This window comes from Perognathus longimembris, chromosome 1 (genome assembly GCF_023159225.1).
Source record: "Perognathus longimembris pacificus isolate PPM17 chromosome 1, ASM2315922v1, whole genome shotgun sequence".
In the NCBI taxonomy this organism is placed as follows: domain Eukaryota; kingdom Metazoa; phylum Chordata; class Mammalia; order Rodentia; family Heteromyidae; genus Perognathus; species Perognathus longimembris.
This window is the reverse complement of record NC_063161.1, coordinates 61,695,465-61,718,195: the sequence shown is the minus strand read 5'-3', so window position 1 is coordinate 61,718,195 and position 22,731 is coordinate 61,695,465. Positions and strand designations below refer to the sequence as shown.

The window sequence follows — 22,731 nt, the reverse complement described above, 5'->3', positions numbered from 1 at the left end:
TGTGGCTTAGTGGTAGAGTGCATGTCTAGCATGCATGAAGCCCCAGGTTTGATTCCTCAGCACCACATAGATAGAAAAAAACCAGAAGTGGTGCTGTGGCTTAAGTGGCAGAGTGCTAGCCTTGAGCAAAAAGAAGCCAAGAACAGTGCTCAAGCCTGAATTCAAGCCCAAGGACTGGCCCAAAAAAAAAAAAAGATTTCAAGTGTGTTGTCATTTGTGTGTGTGTGTGTGTGTGTGTGTATGCGTGTGTCACTACTGGGGTTTGAACTTAGAGCCCATGCTCTTACTTTTTTGTTTTTGTTTTTTTGCTCAAGGCTGGCATCCCACAACTTCTAACTTTTTGCTAGTTAATTGGAGTTAAGAATCTTAGCTTGTTAGCCTGGGCTAGCTTCAATCTGTAATCCTCAGATCTCAGCCTCCTGAGTAGTTTGGATTATAGGAGTGAGTTACTGGCCCTCAAGCATGTGTTTTGTCATTTTAAATGCTATTTCAATTGTATCATGCCTTATAAACCAAATTTATAATCCTACTTGCTTTAGTGTTTTTGTATGTGTAAGCATATTTAGGCAAATAGTAATTATCTTTCAATCGATGGTGTCAGACAGACATAACTGGTTAAGTTAAATCTAGCTTTGGAATGTGTCAGACATTTTTCTAACTGCAGGATTGTGGGCTAGCTCCAGTTATTATTTCTGGTTTAATCTCAGTAGAAAGATGAGTTATCTTTGCGAAAGTCAACACTGTTTGGTTCAACTTCAGACTCTCAACTCTACACATAGGTTCTTATTTGTAACTTTTACATATTACCTATTGTATATAAGTAGTGTCATATTATACATGCAATATGTTCTTGAACATGCATTTCCAAGTAAATTAGGAAAGAACAGGTCATAAAGAAAGTTTGTCCAGTGAACTAAACATATAATTGAGTCTCTAATTCTACCATGGTTTCTATCTCTACTATGCATTTCCTGGTTTTGCTTTGTTTCACAAATGAGCAGAGTTAGACATCTTAAATTCTGATGGAAGATGAAGAGGCACTGCTTTGCAAAAACCTGCTACTTCTCAGTTTGTTTTAAGTACATTGCATGGTAGGCATGCAAGAATTATTTCTAATGTAGTATTAATATTATCTCTAGCTTCTTATTTTTCCATGCTTTTTTTTGGTGCTGGTAATGGGTTTTAAACTAAGAACCTATGCTCTTGCTTGTCTGCCTGCACGTCTTTTTCTTTCTTTCTCTTTCTTTCTTTCTTTCTTTCTTTCTTTCTTTCTTTCTTTCTTTCTTTCTTTCTTTCTTTCTTTCTTTCTTTCTTTCTTTCTTTCTTCACTCTACCACTTGAGCCATATCTCTACTTCCACTTTTTTTTTGCCAGTTAATTGGTGATTGGAGTTTCTCAGATTTGTTGGCTCCAGGGTGGCTGGGAACTGATCCAATCTTCAGATCTTAGCCTCCTGAGGATCTAGGATTACAAGTATGAACCACTAGTATTCTGTTTTCATAATAACTAGGGGGAAAAATCTAGTAGATTTTAAAATGAGAGTACACCTTTGGTGTAGTAGATGATACCACTATGTGGGCTGAGAACTCTAATTAGGATCCAAATTTTGTGGGTGAAAGAGCTCAGTATATAGTTATGAAAATCTGACTGTTGCACTGTCAGATGTACCTCAATTTTGCTGGCTCTTCTTATTCTCCCTACAGGAATACAATCACGTATAACTGTTCTTCTGCAAACCTTGAATAGCACTCCTGTCTGAAAATAAGCTTTTGGAACCAAGGACCTGTCACAGGCCATGCTCCATCCTCAGTGCTGTAACTATTCTAATGAAAGGAGCCAGTAGAGGAAAGTGCTCACATATTTTAGCAATTATCTCTAAGACCCAGTCTCTGAAGAGTCCCCTCTGTAATCAGTGGAAGTTATAATTTAGACTGAGTGCTATCAGTGCCAATTATAGTTTTTCATTCTCCATAAACATTTGTATGACACATGTCTTTTTCTCCTTCCAAGACTGACATGTTCATATACCTGAATGGCATAAAAGAAAGTAGACCTTAATTTTTTTTCATTTATGCATGTATATATTAATACATTACTACATGATGTTTCAATGCATGTATAGATTGTGTGATATTTAAGCCGTGAAAAACATGTCTCTGAAGATAATGTCATTTCTCTTGGGTGAAAACATTCAAAGCTTTAATTATAGATACAGCATATTATAACTATCTGTGGTCATTCTACTGGGCATTAGAGTCTTAAATTGTTTTTTCAGTATTAAGAATTAAACTCAGTGTCTCACTCTTGCTGGGCAGGTGCTCTACCATTTGGGCCATACTTCCAGCCTCTTTTTCTTTCATTAGTTTATAAATAAAATCTTGCTCTTTGCCTTGGTTGGGCTGGACCACAATCCTCCTATTTGTACCTTCTTGTGGCTGGAATGATAGGCGCACACCACTATGTCAGGCTTATTGGTTTAGGTATAGGGGAGTCTTTCATGAAGTCTTTGCCTGTATTGGCTTCAAATCGTGATCTGGACCTAGCATCTTGAGTGAGTAACTGGGATTGCAGTTGTGACCACTGTGCAGAGAGAACTGTTTTCAATGGCCCTTGTTTGTTTCAACTGCCATCCCAAGGAAACATGCCTTTGTATCACTCATGTGTCCCTGGATGTACTCATACAATCATGTGCCTACTTAGATGCAAATAATAGAAGCATTACATTTATATCTTACATTCTTTGTTGAAAATTGTGATGATTATTTCATGCAGCTCTCCTTTCGACATTGTGTCTTTCTAGCTTACGGTCATTGGACATGAGCAGCAATGGCATTAAAAGTCTGCCTGGACCTTCACACTGGAAATCTTTGAACTTAAGGGAGCTCTTGTTTAGCTACAATCAGATCAGCATCTTGGACTTGAGTGAAAAAGCACACACCTGGTCTAGAGTAGAGAAACTACACCTTTCCCATAATAAACTGAAGGAGGTAAGAGGTCACTTTTATTTATGCAAAGTTATTGGAACTTTAAAAGGTATGTTTCATAGTTTGCATGATCAGAAATTATCTTTTTCAGTTTTTTGTGTGCTTTTCCTGGGGCTTGGACTCAGGGTCTGGGCTCTGTCCCTGAGCTTTTTTGTTCAAGGTTGGCACTCTATCAGTTGAACCATAGCTTCACTTCTAGCTTTTTTTGGTATTTAATTGAAGATAAGAGTTTTATGGATGTTCCTGCATGGGATAGCTTTGAACTGCAATCCTCAGATCTCAGCCTCCTGAGAGGCTATGATTATAGGTATGAGACACCAGTGCCTGGCTAGAAATTATGTTTTTAAAAATCTGATTTTTGTATGTGTGTGTTTACACATGTGTGCATGTCAGTACTGGGGCTTGAAGAACTTAGGGCATGCATGCTATCCTTATCTTTTGCTCAAGGTTGTTATTCTTCTACTGGAGCCATACTTCTACTTCTCGCTTTCTGCTGGTTAACTGGAGATAAGAGTCTCGTGGAGTTACCTGTCTAGGCTAGCTTTGAACCATAGTCCTCAGATCTCAGCCTCCTGAGTAGCTAGAATTATAAGTGTGAACTCTTATGAAAGGAGGTACAAATTGCAGGTGGTATCTGTGAGCTTTTGTTTCCTGGAAGCTTACACTTCCTTCTCACTCACCAACAGAGTTTGCCTTTACTATTACTTTTGTTTGTTTTTTATATTAAGATTCCTCCTGAGATTGGCTGTCTTGAAAATCTGGCATCTCTGGACGTCAGTTACAACTCGGAGCTGAGATCCTTCCCCAACGAGATGGGAAAGTTAAGCAAAATATGGGATCTTCCTCTGGATGAATTGCATCTAAATTTCGATTTTAAACATATTGGATGCAAAGCAAAGGACATCATCAGGTTAGATCATGTTGTTTCTATTGATTTTTAATGCATTCGTTGTAGATTTGATAGATTAGGTGAAATACAGGAAAATGAATAGTACTATTTAATATTAATATTCAAAGTGCCATTTGTTCTATGTTTTTCTCTCTGCCTGTCTGCATAAGATACTCAGTTTAAAAAAGATGACCTAAATCCCTCTTGGGCTGTCTATTTTTTTGTTTTTATCGTCTAAACACTAGATTTCTTCAGCAACGGTTAAAGAAGGCTGTTCCCTACAACCGCATGAAACTCCTGATTGTGGGAAATACTGGGAGTGGTAAAACCACCTTACTGCAGCAGTTAATGAAAACCAAGAAATCGGATCTTGGGATTCAGGGTGCTACAGTGGGCATTGATGTGAAAGACTGGCCCATCCAAATCAGGGGCAAGAGGAAAAAAGACCTTGTTCTAAATGTGTGGGATTTTGCAGGTATTTATGTCTCTGGGTAGTGTGTGTGTGTGTGTGTGTGTGTGTGTGTGTGTGTGTGTGTGTGTGTATCTGTCTGTCTGTGTGTCTGTGTCTTGTTGTTGTTGTCATTGCCTTTTTTTCAGAACAAGGATTTGACAACTGAAGTTTTCTATTCTAAGACTATGAAGGTCTTATGGAACTATCCTGGAGCCATTCGTTCCTTTGACAACACAGTGGATGAACATATAAAATGAGATGTTAAGAAGCAGATTGCATAGGCTGTCCATCACTGGTGCTCCATCAATTGAACCACTCCTCAGCTCTCAGCCTCTGGAGTAGCTAGGATTAAAGAGAGGAGGCACTAGCGCCCAAGAAAGGGCTCATCTTCTGAGACATCACTGAAACTCAGGGCTTGGTGTTTTCACACAGAGGCTGGTGCACTACAGTCTGAACCATGCCTCCAACCATGGTTTTTCTCTTTAAAATATAGTGGGGAAAAAGATTATTGCCTATCACATGGAAGATTTAAAAGCTCCCTAACCTTTATTTAGGTCGTGAAGAATTCTACAGCACTCACCCCCATTTCATGACCCAGCGAGCACTGTACCTTGCTGTCTACGACCTCAGCAAGGGGCAGGCAGAAGTGGATGCCATGAAACCCTGGCTCTTCAATATAAAGGTGAGTTGTTCTGATCATTGCAAAATAGAAAGTAATCCTCTCTCTCTCTCTCTAACATATGCAGACAGATGTTCCATACCCTTCTTCAGTTATTTTGTTTTTAGTTAAGAAGCCTAAAATTGGGCTGGGAATGTGCTCAGTAGTGGAGTGCTTGCCTAGCATGCATGAGATCCTGGGTTCAATTCTTCAGTACCATATAAACAAAAAACATTTTTTTAAAGCCTAAAATTGTGACTTGGGAAATTTTCCAGGTAATACAGTTATGATTAAAAAGCACCTCATTCCATAGTAAGTGAATATTATTAGTATCTGAAATACTTTTATGCTATAAAACCTGGAAATATATATGCTCAGTTACTTTGTGTGTGCATGTGTTTGCACATGTATTTGTGTGTGAGTGTGTGTGCGTGTGTGTGTGCGTGCACGTGCGTGCGCTGTACTGGGGCTTGACCTCAAGACATTGTCTCTCCCTTAGTTTTCCTAGTCTCTACCACTTGAGCCACAGTCTCACTTTTGGCTTTTTGGTGGCTAACTGGAAGAAAGAGTCTCACAATTTTTCTTCCCACACAGATCTTAGCCTCCCGAAAAGCTAGGACTACAGGCTTGAGCCACCTGTGCCTGGCTTCAGTTACTTTGGACCATACTTTCATTTTTTTTTTTGTGATAGCACTTTAATTGAACTCAGGGATAATAGGCAAGTGCTCTATTGTTTGAACCACGTCCATTCACTTTAGTTTGATTTTCATAGGTTCTAAGAGCTTTGCCCTGGCTAGCATACTAATTGTGATCCTCCTACCTTTAGTAGCCCAGTCACAAGTTTTTTTTTTTTAAGTTTTTACTATAAAACTGATGTACATAGAGGTTACAGTTTCATACGTTAGGCATTGGATACATTTCTTGTACTCTTTGTTACCTTGTCCCTCATACCCCCCTCCCTCCCCCCCTTTCTCTCCCCCCCTACCACCGGAGGTGTTCAGTTCACTTACACCAAACAGTTTTGCATGTATTGCTTTTGTAGTTGTTTCTCTTTTTTTTACCCTGTGTCTCTCAAATTTGGTATTCCCTTTGAATTTCCTACTTCCAATACCCATAAACACTTTTTCCAATATACTCAGATAAGATTACAGCAATAGTGTAAGTACAACCACAGGAAGGTGATACAAGAACATCATCAATAATAAAAGCTACAGATAAACATAGGACGTTGAAAGTAGTTACAACTGTGACATAACAATTGTTTCCACAACATGGAGTTCATTTCTCTTAGCATCATCTTATGTGTTCATAAGGGTATAGCTATTGGGCCTTTTGATGCTCTGTTATGAATTGCCTAAACCTGTACTAATTATACAAGTTTCTTTTAATGTACTGGATTTAAACTCAGAACTTTGTGCTTGCTACTACTTGAGAAACATGGGCAAATACATATCACATTATCAAAAATACTTGCTTTTGTGGCTTTTTTTCTTTCATTATAGACACCAAGTTCCAAGTTGAGTGTCTTTAAGGTGACTCGGGGATAAAATTCAGATAAGAGAGGGAAAATGTAAACTACCTGCTATTTTGATCTAACTTGGGGATTTATTGAATGCTTGTTTAGTTTAGATGCATATTTAGCAAAGAACCTGTTTTAAGCATTTAAATAAAAGAACTGCATACAACTAACAGAAAGGCTACCCAAAAATGTAGTAAGAATTAAATTTTAAAAGGGCATAAAAATAGCTTTGTGTGTGTGTGCATGTGTGAGTGTGTGTGTGTGTGTGTGTGTGTGTGTGTGTGTTATTGGGTATTGTTGGTCAGGCACTCTACTGACTTGAGCCAAGCTTCTAGTCCTTTTGCCTTGACTTTTTTTTTTTTTTTGCCAGTCCTGGGGCTTGGACTCAGGGCCTGAGCACTGTCCCTGGCTTCTTTTTGCTCAAGGCTAGCACTCTGCCACTTGAGCCACAGCGCCACTTCTGGCCATTTTCTGTCTATGTGGTGCTGGGGAATCAAACCCAGGGCCTCATGTATATGAGGAAGGCACTCTTGCCACTAGGCCATATCCCCAGCCTTGCCTTTACTTTTTTAGGTAGGACCTCATGCCAGCTTTGCCTAAGCTGGTCCCAAACCTATGATTCTCCCTACCTTAGCCTCCTGAGGAGCTGGAACCATACAGATGTGCTACCACGTTGGGCTATTTTGGAAAGGGGATAACTTGCTAACTTCTTGCCTGTGCCAGCTTCAAAGTGTGATTCTTCTACCTTCATACCTCAAGTTAGCTGGGATTATAGGCATGCCCTGCTACTCGCAGCATAAAAACCTTCTGAAAATTTCTTAGGTAACATATTCTTTTTATGTTCAAGGAAGTGTCTTAATCTTTTTTGTGCTTCTATGACAGAATACCAGAGACTGAGTAACTTATGAAAAGCAAAGATTTATTTATGATTGTTCTGGAGACTGGGAGGTTCAGGATCATGGGGTTCTCATCTTGTAAGGGCCTTCTGGCTGCATCCGAGTGTGGCAGAAGTTAGAGGAGGCCCCATCTTTCAATACTGCTGTGTTAGCGATTACATTTCTAGCACATACACATTGGGGGAACATGAAAACTGTAGCAGAAAGAACACACAATTGTACTTTTCTTATTCTTCAAGTCTCTTAGTTTCTCATTACTGCTCAGCTGACTCCTAGGCAGCAGATTTCAGCACATATGATTTTTAAAGCAAATGCAGATGTGTTTCATGTTGGTCTTTGCAGGCTCGTGCTTCTTCCTCTCCTGTCATTCTTGTGGGCACACATCTGGACATTTCTGATGAGAAGCAGCGCAAGGCCTGTATAGGAAAAATCACCAAGGAGCTGCTGAACAAGCGAGGCTTTCCTGCAATACGAGATTACCACTTTGTGAATGCCACCGAGGAATCTGATGCTCTAGCTAAACTTAGGAAAACTATCATAAATGAGAGTCTGAATTTCAAGGTAATATGGTTTATGCCTTCATCCTATGATTAATTCTCATGTGTTTATTTAGAAATGTCAAAAATATTGTCAGGCACTGGTGGCTCATGCCTGTAATTCTAAGTATTCAGGAGACTGAGATCTGGAGGATTCAAGTTCAAAGTCACCCCATGGAGAAAAACCCAAGAGATTCCATTTCCAAAATAACAAGAAAAAGAGCTGGACTGGAAGCATGACTCAAGTCGTAGAGATCAAATAGCTCTCAAAAAAGCTAACCAAGGGTAGGAGGCCCTTAGTTCAAGTCCTGGTATCAGTACACACACACACACACACACACACACACACACACACGCACGCACAAAAACACAAGTCTTGAGAAGACAACAATTACATTAAATTGTGAGTGTTTTCTTAGCTCTAAGAAGTGTTAAAGTAATTTTGATTCTTAAATAATTTATGTAGGCTATCTCATTTGTAATTCATATAACTTGGAATAAAAACAACCATAGGATTCTGAGAGAAGTGAAGGGAATGCTTCTAGGGCACAAAAATCTTTCCTTTCCTTTCTTTCTCTTTTTCTTCTCTTTTCTTTTGTGCTGTTAGTAAAGCTTACACTTGGGGCCTAGGCTTTTTCACTCAAGTCAGGCACTCTACCACTTGAGCCACAGCTCTACTTCCCTAGTGTTTTTGTTATTTTATTGGAGATAAGGGGTTCATGGACTTAACTGCCTGGGCTGCCTTCATACTGCACTCTGTAGATCTCATCTCAGTCTCCTGAGTGGTCAGGATTATAGGTAGCAGCTATCAGCACCTGGCTTACACAGAAAATATTTCTGAAGGAGAAAATTATTTGATGCCATTCTCTTCTGACTTGTCGTATTGATTCAATCAAAGGATGAAAGTGAATATTTGGATCATGGAATCATCTGTATTTTTACTAGTCTTTAACTTTCTATTTGGTTCTCTGCTTTTGAAATTTTATCTTATGTCTGCCTTTATCTTCTCAATGGCTCCTTCATGACTCTTGTCTCTATGATGCTCAGTTCATTATTTTCTCTTAATATTGTGAGACATTTCTTTCATTGACTTGTCAATATGACTCAGTCATTTTCTGGTCATGTCTAAATAATGAAAAATGGGGATTAAAGGTTAGGATTTATATTTTAAATTCCCAAAGTTCTCCTCTGGTAAGCCAAATATTTGTAAAACAAAAATAAATTGCTCACCAGCAAATACATTCTTTCAACAGTTGCAGGAAAAAGAAATCTTCTCTGGGGTGTAAAGGGACCACGGTTGTAAACTGTGTTGGAAAATATGGTGGAGAAATCAATAGAATAAACCTAATGAGCAAATCTCATTTTGTCTCCCTTGACTCAGCTCATTAGCACTAATGATCTAAATCATGGCCTATAACTAGAGCCCTGTTTGGCTCAGGAAGTCCAAGCATAGCTATTAACAGTGGCCCACTGCATCCTCAAACACATTCCAGGGTGGATGATAAATTACATGGTCATCCTGGATATCACTCCATTTTGGCCAGCTAGCTTAGTTCTCTTTATTTCTGCAGTTATACTCCTATATAAAACCTAATGAGCCATTGATGAGTGTGTTGCCAAGAAAAGCATTTGTGTGCTTATTTCTTCTAATATCACATTTATTACAGAGACTAAAATGTTTTGCTGATGGTGGCTTGATGCTGCCATTTTAAGTAAGAAGAATTGAAGGACTGAAAGTTATTTTTTGCTCTTTGTATGACATAATTATTAGGTAATACCTTTAAAAACATATGCAAAATGTGCTCATCCAACTATTCTGCTTATCCAGGTGATTTTCTTCTGAGACTATACCTGTACTTCAGGAATTTCATTGGGGTTTAGAATATTTTACTAGCTTTTCTGTCACTGCTATCTCTCTCTTTCTCTCTCACTCTCTCTATCTCTCTCTCTATATGTTTTAACTGTATTCAGTTGGGAGACAGAATGCATAGGTAATATGGTTGCTTCATTAAGTTTTAGTATTGTGTGTGTGTGTGTGTGTGTGTGTGTGTGTATACTGAGGACTAATCTCAGGGCCTTGTGCTATCACTTGGCTTTTTTCCACTCAAGGATGTCATTCTACCCCATAAGCTACACCTCCACTTCTGGCTTTTTGCTAGTTAATTGGAGATCTGAGTCCTATGGATTTTCCTGCCTGGGCTGGCTTCAAACCTGGACCCCAGTCTCCTAAATAGTTAAGATTACAGGCATGAGCCCCTAGCATCCAGGCATACTAAATAAGATTTTTTATAATTTATTTATTTGTTGTCAAAATGATGTACAGAGGAATTACAGTTTCATACGTAAGGCATTTCTTATCAAACTTGTTACCTCCTGCCTCATTATTCTCCCCCTCTCCAGTTCCCCCCCCCCGTTGTACAGTTGGTTTACACCATATAGTTTTGTAAGTATTGCTGTTGCATTGGTTCACCTTTGTTTCTCCATTTTAATGTTCCCCTTCCCTGCCCCTCCCTACTTCCGATAAACATGTATACCATACCCCAGGTACCAAAATTAGTTACAGTGACATCAGGGGTAAAACCATGGGGAAGAAAGACAAAAGAAAATGGCATAATTTCACATGGTACATTGAACATAACAACAACAATGATAAACCACGTATTTCCATAACTTGGAGTTGATTTTGCTTGGCATCATCTTTTGTGTTCACATGTATATAGCTATTGGGCTATTGTGATTTTGGATCATGGAATCATCTGTATTTTTACTAGTCTTTAACTTTCTATTTCTAGGACTATCCTAGACCTAAATAAGGTTTTAAGTAGAAATTCTGATTGATATTGTCAAGTAAAAAAGACATGATTTTAGGGGGAATCCAGAAATGGGGAGAGTTTGCCCTCTGGTGGTCCTTGAAGGTATTTTGGTTATTATTGTTAGAAATGTATTTCTCTTTAAAATTAGATTTTCAAGGAAAGAATGGTTTGGGAAATATGTCTATATAGATACTGTCATCCTAAGACTATTCTCTTAAAATCATACTTTGTATTTCTCCATTATTGGACAGTGATTAGATTCTAAGTACAACAGACCAACAAGCACACTCGCCTGTCATAATCAGTGATATTTAGATGGTTTCTACTTTTTCAGGTTCAAAGTTCCATGGGAAAGCATAGCTCATATAATTTTGTGTATTCAGGGTTAACTGTTGCATCATAAAAGAGTACAGCAACACTTTCTAAATAACAAGCACGAAATTTGATACTTTACCTCTAAGTGTCAATATTCTTATCTAATAAAAAATGTCCAAAAGATTTGTAATACTTAATGTTGTCTTATGCTAATGTATTTACAGAACATGAGCTTAATGCTTTAGAAAACAGAAATCCTTCTTTTGTGATATTTGTCTTAGATATTCATGGTATTTGTAGATAAATTGATAAATATTTCCATGCTATCCTATTTGATAGTTACTTCAAAATTGTCCCTGTGTCCATAATAATCCCATCTCCATTTCGTCGGCTGCTCATTATGATTTGGATAGTAAGCATCATCTTTCAATTTGATTAAAAAATACATTTCCAAATGATACACTTATTTCAATAAAAATGATTAACTCTGAATTTACTAACCTCCTGAAAAATGTGAGATATAAATAGATTTTTATAGCTTGTTATTTGTGATTTTACAGATTCGAGATCAGCCTGTTGTGGGACAGCTAATTCCAGACTGCTATGTAGAACTTGAGAAAATCATTTTATCAGAGCGTAAAAATGTGCCAATTGAATTTCCTGTAATTGACCAGAAGCAATTATTACAACTAGTGAAAGAAAACCAGCTACAATTAGATGAAAATGAGCTCCCTCATGCAGTTCATTTCTTAAATGAATCAGGTGTGTGTGTTTCTCTTTTCTCTGTGCAAGGTCATAGCAGTTTGAAAAGATGTGTCTGGATGTTATATAGAATCTATATGCAAAATTGAAGAGACCATCTATAAAATTCTTAAATAAGCCATTGCTTTTTTGTCTTGTTTTGTTTCTTTCTGAATGATCATCACACGCATAGCTGTTGAACCATGCATTATGTCATAAAAAAACAAACAGAGGAACTGGAGTTGTGGCTCAAGTGGTAGAGCGCCAGCCTTGAATGAAAAAAATAACAAGAGCATAAGGTCCTGGGTTCAAGCTTGGGTACTGTTACAAAACATAGAGTCAATCTTTATGAGCCAGGGACTAGTAGCTCATACCTTTCTTCATAGCTACTAAGAATGTCAAGATCTGAGGATTTGAAGGAAGCCTAGGTGGAAAAATCTTTCAGACTCCTATCTCCAATTAACCAGCAAAGAGTGAGGAGTAGAGGTGTGGCTCAAGTGGTAGAGCATCAGACTTGAGTGAAAAAGCCAATTGAGAGTTCAAGGTCCTGAGTTCAAGCCACAGTATCATAGCAGCACTCATTGGAGCAAATGACTGGAAGCTTGTTTTAATCACTGTATTCTGTTGTATGAAGATACTTTTACATAGATGATAATCTAACCCCTTTCCTCATTATTCTTAGATACACTGAGATTTATTTATTTATTTATTTAGTGCGTGCTGGTACTGAGGCTTGATTTCAGGGCCTGGGCTCTGTCCATGAGTTTTATTGCTCAAGGCAATAAAGTCATAGCTTAACTGCTCGCTTTTTGTGTGTGTGAGGGTGGTAGTTAACGGGAGACATGAATCTAATGGATGCTCCTGTTTTTACTGGCTTTGAACCCCATTCCTCATATTTTAGCCTTCTGAGTAGCTAGGATTACAGGCATGGGCCATTGGTACCCAGCTTGTATCTTAGCTTTTTGCTCAGTGTTAGTGCTCTGTCGCTTGAGTCATAGCTCCATTTACTGTGGAGTCTCATGGACTTTCTTTTCCAAACTGCGTTTCTCAGATCTCAGCCTCTCTATTAGCTCAGATTATAGGTGTGAGCCACTGGACTGGCACCTGGCTCTAAATTATATTTTTCTTATTTTTAAGTAGTTGTACAAAGGAGTTACCATTTAACAAATCATTTTATTTAAGTACAATGCATTGTGATCAATGGCCTCCCTTTCATCATTTCCTTCTTCCAACCCCTGTCCTCAATTTTCCTAGTTTCATAGGATATGCATTGGATATTATCACTGCATTCTCCTCTTTTCCCTCTCTTCATTCATCTACCTGACTCCCCTTGGTCTGCCTATACCTTTCAAGTGCCAGTTTCCTGGCGTTCATTTTGTAGGAGTGTGAATTTGTTTTTCTAAGGAATTACATTTGGTGGGTCATAGTGCTTAACTTCAGGGCCTGGGTGCTGTCTCCGAGTTCCTTTGTTCAAGGCCAGTGCTCTGACACTTTGAGCCACAGCTCTGCTTCTGAATTACATCATTTGAATTCTCCTCTGTAAATACCTTTGTGTACATGTGCATGTGGCCACTTATGTATTTTCTTATACATTTCCTTCTATTACTGGATGTTGAGCTGGAGGTCTAGGGTGCTCAGATTTAGTCCCAGTTCTGCCTTCACTGTGCTGAAGGCTCCTCATCTGGAGCTGCTGTAGTGGAGTTAGACTCTCCCTAAAGCTTCTTGATAATTTATATGTTCTGCATTCTGTTTTTCACTGTTTGATGGATTTTTATTACAGGAGTCCTTCTTCATTTTCAAGACCCAGCACTACAGTTAAGTGACTTATATTTTGTGGATCCAAAGTGGCTTTGTAAAGTCATGGCTCAGGTTGGTGTCCTACATTGGGGGCGGGGGGGCGGAGATCAGATGGTACCCAGAACATTGAGCATTTCAGTGTTTGTGTTTGGTTAAGGCAGAAACAATGATAAGTTATAGAAAAGTCTAAGATATTTCCCAGAGCTCCAGGAAAGAAGAAAAGGTATCTGAGTTAATTTTTTAATGTATATTAGAACTGGGTCTTGAACTCAGGGCCTCATTTTCTTGCTTGGCTTTTAGCTCAAGTTTTGTGTCCTATCACTTGAGTCATACCTCCACTTCTAGGTCTTTGCTGGTTAATGGGAGATTAAAATCTCATGGATTTTTTTCTCCTCCAGGCTGGCTTTGAACCTCAGTCCTCAGATCTCAGCCTTCTGAGTATCTAGGATTACAGGTGAGAGCCACCAACACCTGGTCCCAGAGTTCATTTTCATTTCTAAATTTCCAAGTCCTAGACATCTGACTGTACTACTATGGTCCATGCTGCTTTCCTAGGGCCTGATGGTGTCTTTGTTCTGCTTTATTGGCTTAGTCAATTGAACAAAGGCTTTGAGAAAATCCTTGGGGTAAATTCAACTTGAGAAAGTTGAGTTTCTAGTCCTATGAAAACTCAGGATAGCATAGAGGGAGTTTGACTCTTAAGGGGATTGGTCTGAGCTCTAAATGCTTTTACCTTTGAAAACTACAGGTGGTTATCATATGTCTAGTTCGTATGGAAAATAGATTTATTTTTTCCGTGATAGTTAATTTTCAATAAGTTTAAACCAATTAGTTATAACTTTTCTCTACAAGTTTATTATAAAATAAACCACCAAACAAAACACAGAAGCTTAGATTTCTCTATTCCAACTATTGCCATCATTTTTTTGTCCATATTGTAGCATAGCAGCAGTATATTTTTTCCTTTCTAGATGCTAGCTATCCTTCCTAGTTTCAACAAATATCTATACATTGCCACAGCTGAGAACCACTGTGTCTCCAAGCAAGACCTTGGAGAGAAGTCAGGGACTGCCAACACATGTATTCATTGGCATTATTTCATTTAAGAGCACAATTTACAGTTTTTCAAGGGGATCTCTAAATCCTTAAAATAACTATACATTTATTCTATTGCAATTAGCTCTTCCAATTAACTGTAATGCAAATTAAAATCCCTGAAGTCTTCCTAGATACTGCTTTACATAGAATAATAAAGGTAGGCAATTTGAAGAGGGAACTCAATTCAAGTTAACTCGAGAACATATTGAAACATCGGTGTATCTGGCATTTAATCAGAATATATCTGGGGTTCTTTTTTTATAACTTTTATTTTGATAAATTTTTAATTTGGATTTTTTCTTTTTCTTTTTTTTTACTGCTCTTGGGACTTCAACACAAGACCTGGGTGCTGTCCCTGAGCTTTTTTTTTCTTTTTCCTCAAGGCTAGCTAGCACTCTACCACTTGAGCCGTAGCTCCACATCTATTTGCTTGTTTGTTTTTCCATTCCTAGGGCTTGAACTCAGGGCCTAGGCACTGTCCCTGAGCTTCTTTTTGCTCAAGGCTAGCACTCTACCACTTGAGCACAGTGCCACTTCCAGATTTTTCTGTTTATGTGGTACTGAGGAATTGAACCTAGGGCTCCATGCATGCTAGGCAAGCACTCTACCACGGAGCCACCTTCCCAACCCACATCTTTGTTTTATTTGTCAAAGAAAAAGATACTAACCATATCCTAAATTGTCTCCCTAGTTTAGTGGAACTGAAAAATTAGCTTATTTCATGTTTGACTTATTTGGTAATTTATGGCATGTTATTTTAAGAAATAAATCTTCAGTCAATTGCTGGTTGCTCACACCTGTAAGCTGCTAGCTGCTACTAAGGAGGCTGGTTCAAAGTAAGCCAAGGCAGAAAAATCTGTGAGACCCTTAGCTCCAATGAACTAGCAGAAAGGATGCCAGAGTTGTGTGCAAGCCCTGAGTTCAAATCCAAGTTCTGCCCCCTCCCCGCCCAGCAAAGAACAGGAACAAAGAAATTCCATATAGGCAAGAAAGGACTTCCCCTGCACAACTGATGTTTCCTTGTGACTTTGGAGCATTGAAGGTGTACATGGGTGAATAATAATAGAGTGAACATCTTATATAGTAGGATAAGGAATAAATTTCCATCAGAATGATCCTTTAATCCAAAAAAAAAAAGCAGCAGATTTCTATGATGACAATATTAAAGTTCCTAAAGATTCTATGGAGTAATTAAGTTAGACAGGTTCTTCTCATTAGCATACTCATTAGCACAGTTAGCATATCTCCAGGCTAATTTAAGTAAAAATTAAACTAAGAGGTTGAACAAGACAGATCTGAAACATCAGTAAGTGGTCATATAAATTTCTTATTAACTTAAAATATAAAGGCCATCATTCTTATGTATATTGGGAAAATTAAAATACAATGTCATTTTTACTTAGGTTGAAAGGAAAGCTATAAATAACTGTGAGAAAACAAGAGTGACTTTGTCTGACATCCATGAGCAAAAAATAAATAGGGGTATTAATCTCCATGAATCACCAAGAAAAGGGGAGGGATAATTTTGCAGTGTAGGAAGGCTAATGAGCCCCCCACCCCTTCTATGTGCCCTGAGCTTTTAGGGGTCACTGAACTTATTAAGCAAGGTTCCACTGAGGCATGAAGAAGTTTGAAAATCTCATTTAAGATTATGATAAAAGAGATGTGAAAGAGACCTATTAAATTAATCAAGGTAGAGCATGAACTTTTTGTATGATGATTTAGCCTGATAAAATATGTGGGAGAAATTCAGAGGAAATTTCTCTTTCTTTGAATAAGGATACAAATTATCTAGATGAGTCAGTAGGTTAAGGGAGTATTGAGAAGTCTCTTAAAGGTGGTACAACTAAGATTATGTTTCAGATTTTATTGCTCTGTGAGAAGTCATCTTCAAATTTGGAGGTGTGAAATGCCAGGACTTCATTATTCCCAAGGTTATATTGCTGCTGGTAAAGTCTAAATTTGAACCTAGGTCCTTTTGAACTTATTTCAGATTCTTAAAGCCAGTCACAGTGATCAAAGCTTAAAATTGGACCTTTGTGCTGAAACCCTCTAGGTTACATGTTAACAAAGCTGTGCTGTAGACTTACTGACCCAGACTCCATAAATGGCCCCCAGCAGAAAGCAGTAGTTACCTTGTGAATCATTCACCTGTGCTACCACTACCCTTCCCATTGATGGAACACTTCCATGGTATAAAGATGTTAAGCTGCCAGGTACTGGTGGCTCATTCCTGTAACCCTAAATAATTGGCAGGAGAAGAACTGAAAATTGAGATTCAAATCTGGTTCTAAGCAGACAAACCCAAGAGACTCTTTATCTTCAGTTCACCAGCAGAAAGCCAGAAGTAGAGAGGCATGGCTCAAATGGTAGAACACTAGCCTTAAGAGAAAAAGCTAAGTGAGAGCGAAGGCCTTGAGTTCAAGTCCCAGTACTGGCAAAAATGGAAAAATAAATAAGTGTCAAGTGATATTTCTACTGCAAGTCTAGAGGGTTGACAATCTGGACAATAGTGTCCCTCAGGACAGATTGGCGATGAGACTGCAGTGTAAAGGCTGGTTTGGAATGGTCTCTAATTGCATGAGTGATGTCTTGAGGCATTCAGACTCAAGTCTGAAGAATCCCAGTAAATTTTGATTCTGATTTTCCTTCTTTAATTAAAAAAATGGTTTCAGAAGGTGGTTGCCCCACTGATTTTCTAGGCCTTATGGTTGGCAGAGAAACTAGGTTTTATGTTATCCTAGACAAATTTCTCATTGTTTTCACTAAGGAAAGAAGACATGAAATGCTTTAAAGTTGAAAAATTTCACCCATGAGTCCCACTGAGTATTCATGACTTGAAATCTTTCAGATTTTGACAGTAAAAGTGGAAGGCCATCGGAAACATCCTAAAGGAATTATTTCACGTAGAGATGTGGAAACATTTCTTTCTAAGAAGAAAAGATTTCCGAAGAACTACATGATGCAGTACTTTAAACTCTTAGAAAAGTTCCAGATTGCCTTGCCACAAGGAGAAGAGTGTTTACTGGTTCCAAGCAGGCAAGATAAACAGTAAAATCTAAATATCTCCATGGACAGTCACCTTCTATTATAGTTTTCACTATCAAAGTAGTTTTTCTTTTGATAGATGGACTAAATGCTTTTGGCTTTTTCAAAACTTTGTAGCAATTGTACTCTTAAAACTCTGTATTTAAAGATAGAGTGAATTATTCTATATATGCATTGCTATCTGGCTACTACAGCTTAGATTATTTAATAAAGGTAAAATGGTAGATTAGTATGTGTGCACACATGAGCATGTGTGTCTGTGTGTACATGTGTTTTTATGCAGCAGTAAGAGAGTATCAGGGAATATAAGGAGGCATTTAGGGAATATAGGGAGTTTTCAACGGTCTTTAAAGAATTTATGACATTGCAATAATTTTGTGTGTGTGTGTGTGTGTGTGTACTAGTACTAGAGCTTGAACTCAGGACCTGGTCCTGTCCCTTAGCTTTGTTGCTCAAGGTTGTCACTCTACCACTTGAGTCACAGCTCTACTTCCAGCCTTTTGGTAGTTAATTGGAGACAAGAGTTTCATAGAGTTTCCTGTGTGGGCTTTGAACCACTATCCTCAGATCTTTAGTAGGCAGGATTATAATTGTGAGCCTCCACACCTGGCTTTTTTCTATTGCTGTATTATATATTTTTTTCTGTACATTTTTAATTTTTTATTTTTTTTCAAATTTTTATTATCAAACTGATGTACAGAGAGGTTACAGTTTCATACATTAGGCATTGGATACATTTCTTGTACTGTTTGTTATCTTGTCCCTCATACTCCCCTCCCTCCTCCCCTTTTCTCTCCCCCCCCCCGCCCCCCCGGAGGTGTTCAATTCACTTACACCAAACAGTTTTGCAAGTATTGCTTTTGTAGTTGTTTGTCTTTTTTTACCCTGTGTCTCTCAAACTTGGTATTCCCTTTCAATTTCCTGCATCCAATACCAGTATACACGGTTTCCAGTATACTCAGATAAGATTGTAGAGATAGTGTAGGTACAACCACAGGAAGGTGATACAAGAACATCATCAATAATAGAAGCTCATATACACATGGGACGTTGAAAGTAGTTACAACTGTGATATAACAATTGTTTCCATAACATGGAGTTCATTTCACTTAGCATCATCTTATGTGTTCATAAGGGTATAGCTATTGGGCCTTGTGATGCTCTGCTATGACTTGCCTAATCCTGTACTAATTATTCCCAATAAGGGAGACCATAGAGTCCATGTTTCTTTGGGTCTGGCTCACTTCACTTAGTATAATTTTTTCCAAGTCCTTCCATTTCCTTACAAATGGGACAATGTCATTCTTTCTGATAGAGGCATAAAATTCCATTGTGTATATGTACCACATTTTCCTGATCCATTCGTCTACTGAGGGGCATCTGGGCTGGTTCCAGATTCTCACTATGACAAATTGTGCTGCGATGAACATTGTTGTGCTGGTGGCATTACTGTGATTTTGTTTGTGGTCTTTTGGATAGATACCCAAAAGTGGGGCTGCTGGGTCATAGGGGAGTTCTATGTTTAGCCTTCTGGGGAATCTCCATATTGCTTGCCAGAGTGGCTGAACCAGTTTACATTCCCACCAACAATGAAGTAGGGTTCCCTTTTGGCCACATCTCCTCCAACAATTGTTATTGCTAGTTTTCTTTCTTTCTTTTTTTTTTTTGGCCAGTCCTGGGCCTTGGACTCAGGGCCTGAGCACTGTCCCTGGCTTCTTCCCGCTCAAGGCTAGCACTCTGCCACTTGAGCCACAGCGCCGCTTCTGGCCGTTTTCTGTATATGTGGTGCTGGGGAATCGAACCTAGGGCCTCGTGTATCCGAGGCAGGCACTCTTGCCACTAGGCTATATCCCCAGCCCTAGTTTTCTTGATATATGACATTCTTACTGGGGTAAGATGGAATCTCAATGTTGTTTTGATTTGCATTTCTTTTATGGCCAGTGATGTAGAGCATTTTTTCATATGTCTCTTGGCCATTCTCATTTCCTCATCAGAGAAGTCTCTTTGTAAGTCTTTAGCCCACTTGATGAGGGGGCTATTGGTTCTTCATGGTTTTGTTTTGGAAGAAGGTAATTTTTTTAGTTCTGCATATATTTTAGATATGAGGCCTTTGTCTGTTCAATGTCCAGTAAAGATCTTCTCCCAGTCTGTGGGCTTTCTGTTTATCTTGCGAGCTATGTCCTTTGCCGTGCAGAAGCTCTGAAGTTTGATGCAGTCCCATTTGTCCAACCTTTCTTTGATTTGTAGCCATTCTGGGTCTTTGTTAAGGAAGTTCTGTCCTGCGCCAAGAAGCCCAAGTGTTTCTCCTACTCCTTCCTTTAGTGTTTTCAGGGTGTCTGTTTTGATTTCGAGGTCTTTAATCCATTTGGAATTGATTTTGGTGCAAGGTGATATATAAGGATCTAGTTTTAGTTTGTTGCATGTGTTGAGCCAGTTTTGCCAGCACCACTTATTAAAGAGGCTATCTTTCTTCCAGACTATTGTTTTAGCTCCTTTATCAAAGATTAAGTAGGCGTAGTTCTGTGGGTTCATTTCTGGGTCTTCAATTCTGTTCCATTGGTCTTCAGGCCTATTCCGGTGCCAATACCAAGCTGTTTTTATTACTATAGCTTTATAATACAGCTTGAAGTTGGGTATTGTAATTCCTCCAGCACTGTTCTTTCTGCTTAGGATTGTTTTTGCTATTCTAGGTCTTTTATTGTTCCATATGAATTTCTGGATTGCTTCCTCTATTTCATTAAAAAATGGTGTTGGGATATTAATGGGTATTGCATTGAATATGTAGATAGCCTTTGGCAATATTGCCAAATTGCTGTATTATATTGATTGATGGATAACACAGGTTCTAAATACAGATGCACAGTTTTTTTTTCCCTAGGACCTGTGTTTTTCTCAAGTTTTACATAACTTCACTATTTGTCTCTGGATAACTCATTTCAACAGTTCATTGGTATAAATAGGATGATTGAAGAAGTACCCATGTCTACCACATCTGAGCTGCATTTGAATTGGTTAAATCACCACTGAGTGTAGGGAGAAGAATATGAAGCAAGAAAATAATTACAAAAAGAGGACAATTACTTGGAATAGTTGTCTCCATTGAATTTAAGCAGTAAAGTATTTTTGTAAACATGCGTGGGTGTTTTCTAAAGTTATATAAAGACACTATCCTTTCCTCCTTAGTTTATCGGACCACAGACCTGTGATAGAGCTTCCTCATTGTGAGAACTCTGAAATTATCATTCGACTCTATGAAATGCCCTATTTTCCCATGGGATTTTGGTCAAGATTAATCAATCGATTACTTGAAATTTCACCTTACATGCTTTCTGGAAGAGGTATGTATTTTTAAAAGGTTTGAGATTTAGAGAAAGTAGGGAGGAAACATTGAAAAAAAGTGTGGTATTTTCCTAGAGTTTACTTGTTTGAAAGGCAACTAAATTCAGAAAATCAGCTCGTAAAACCTCAGTGTGGCGATATAAAAACACAGGAGCATAAATAAACTCAAGTTGTTTGTCTGCAAGAAAGCTCATTAGGTCTCTACTCAATTCTGTTTGCTCTTCATTTAGACTTAGTTTCAGGAAAGCTATGAATATCCTACTTTCCAAGCAATGGCCAGTGAAAAACAATAATTTTAAAAGGTGGGATTACTAGGAGTCATCGATTTAAACGTACACATACCACCACCATCGTTGCATTTACCGCATCACCACAACTACAATCACCATTACCTCCACAACCACCACCGCTACCACCACCATCATCAACATCCATCTTGGATCCACGTGGATGCCTCCAAGATGTCGCTGCCGGGGCCCAGGGGTGGTTCTATTGGGGTGTGATGTCAGCCCATGGGGGAAGTCCCAGGGTGCCACTCTAGTCGAACAGCCCAGCTCAGCCAATCGCTAACTTCCAGCTAGTCAACCCAAGTCCCTCCTCTTCCTGCCCGCCATTACTGTTATATAAACCGCTTCCTGATTAAACCTCTTTGAGACTGGTAGAACATCCAGACCAGCTCCCTGAGATCTCTGTCCTGCATTGGCTCCTGATAGGTGAGGGGGGGGAGTAGGTTTCGGCATCTTTCCTCATCTTAGCGTAGTCCATAAAGACATGCTTTGCTTGGGAGGAGTAGAGCCGAGTGTCTTTCACAATTTGGGATCAGGCATCTCCCTGGGTGAAGCCGGGGGAAGGGGGTCTTGAGCCCCTATATCAGGCATCTCCCTGGGTGAAGTGGGGGGGGGAAGGTCTTGAGCCCCCACATCAGGCATCTCCCTGGGTGAAGCGGGGGGAAGGGGGTCTTGAGCCCCTACATCAGGCATCTCCCTGGGTGAAGCGGGGGGTGGGGGGGTGGGAAGGTCTTGAGCTCCCACATCAGGCATCTCCCTGGGTGAAGTGGGGGGAAGGGGGTCTTGAGCCCCCACACACCACTACTACCATCAACATCACTATCACATTACCACCACCACTACCACCCCCATCATCAACATCACTATCAACATTACCACCACCAACACTACCGCCATCATTACCATCTCTATAACCCACCACCATCACTATTGCTATCACTATTACCACCACCATCATCTCCCCCAATCACCACCACCAACAACAACTATGACAACAACAACAACAACAACAAAGAAATGACCATTGCACAGTGAGGGAATTTGATGCAAGTCCCACAGGTGGTCCTGGCCAGTCCCCAAGGGATTAGAAAAAAGAGTAAAGATGGATGTTTATCACATTGGCTTTTCATTCTAAGATGAACAGACACTGTAACATACCTATGTTATTGGTTTCTGAAATAAATCTTACCTTTCCTAGGATTAATTAATACATAGGTAGTTATGACTGTTAACATTTTAAGAAAGGGTAAAGCTGGGCACAGGTGGCTCCCACTACTCAGGAGGCAATCTGAGGATCACAGGTTGAAGCCAGCTGGCTCAGGAAAGTCTGCGAGACTCTTATCTCCAATTAACTACTCAG

At 39.1% G+C, this 22,731-nt stretch overlaps 1 protein-coding gene across 9 annotated transcripts in view; it reads left to right on the top strand.

The window, feature by feature from the left end:
• Lrrk2 (leucine rich repeat kinase 2) overlaps positions 1-22,731 on the top strand; it is a 137,995-nt gene that overhangs the window by 71,597 nt on the left and 43,667 nt on the right. For 8 of the 9 annotated variants that reach the window (XM_048366378.1, XM_048366363.1, XM_048366395.1 and 5 more), the window contains 9 exons: positions 2,801-2,987; positions 3,713-3,894; positions 4,119-4,348; positions 4,879-5,006; positions 7,740-7,958; positions 11,622-11,823; positions 13,583-13,671; positions 17,549-17,736; positions 20,929-21,083. In XM_048366378.1, the coding sequence (XP_048222335.1) occupies positions 2,801-2,987; positions 3,713-3,894; positions 4,119-4,348; positions 4,879-5,006; positions 7,740-7,958; positions 11,622-11,823; positions 13,583-13,671; positions 17,549-17,736; positions 20,929-21,083 (1,580 nt within the window). The remainder of the gene's footprint in view (positions 1-2,800; positions 2,988-3,712; positions 3,895-4,118; positions 4,349-4,878; positions 5,007-7,739; positions 7,959-11,621; positions 11,824-13,582; positions 13,672-17,548; positions 17,737-20,928; positions 21,084-22,731) is intronic. The other variant, XM_048366388.1, reaches the window with a different exon arrangement.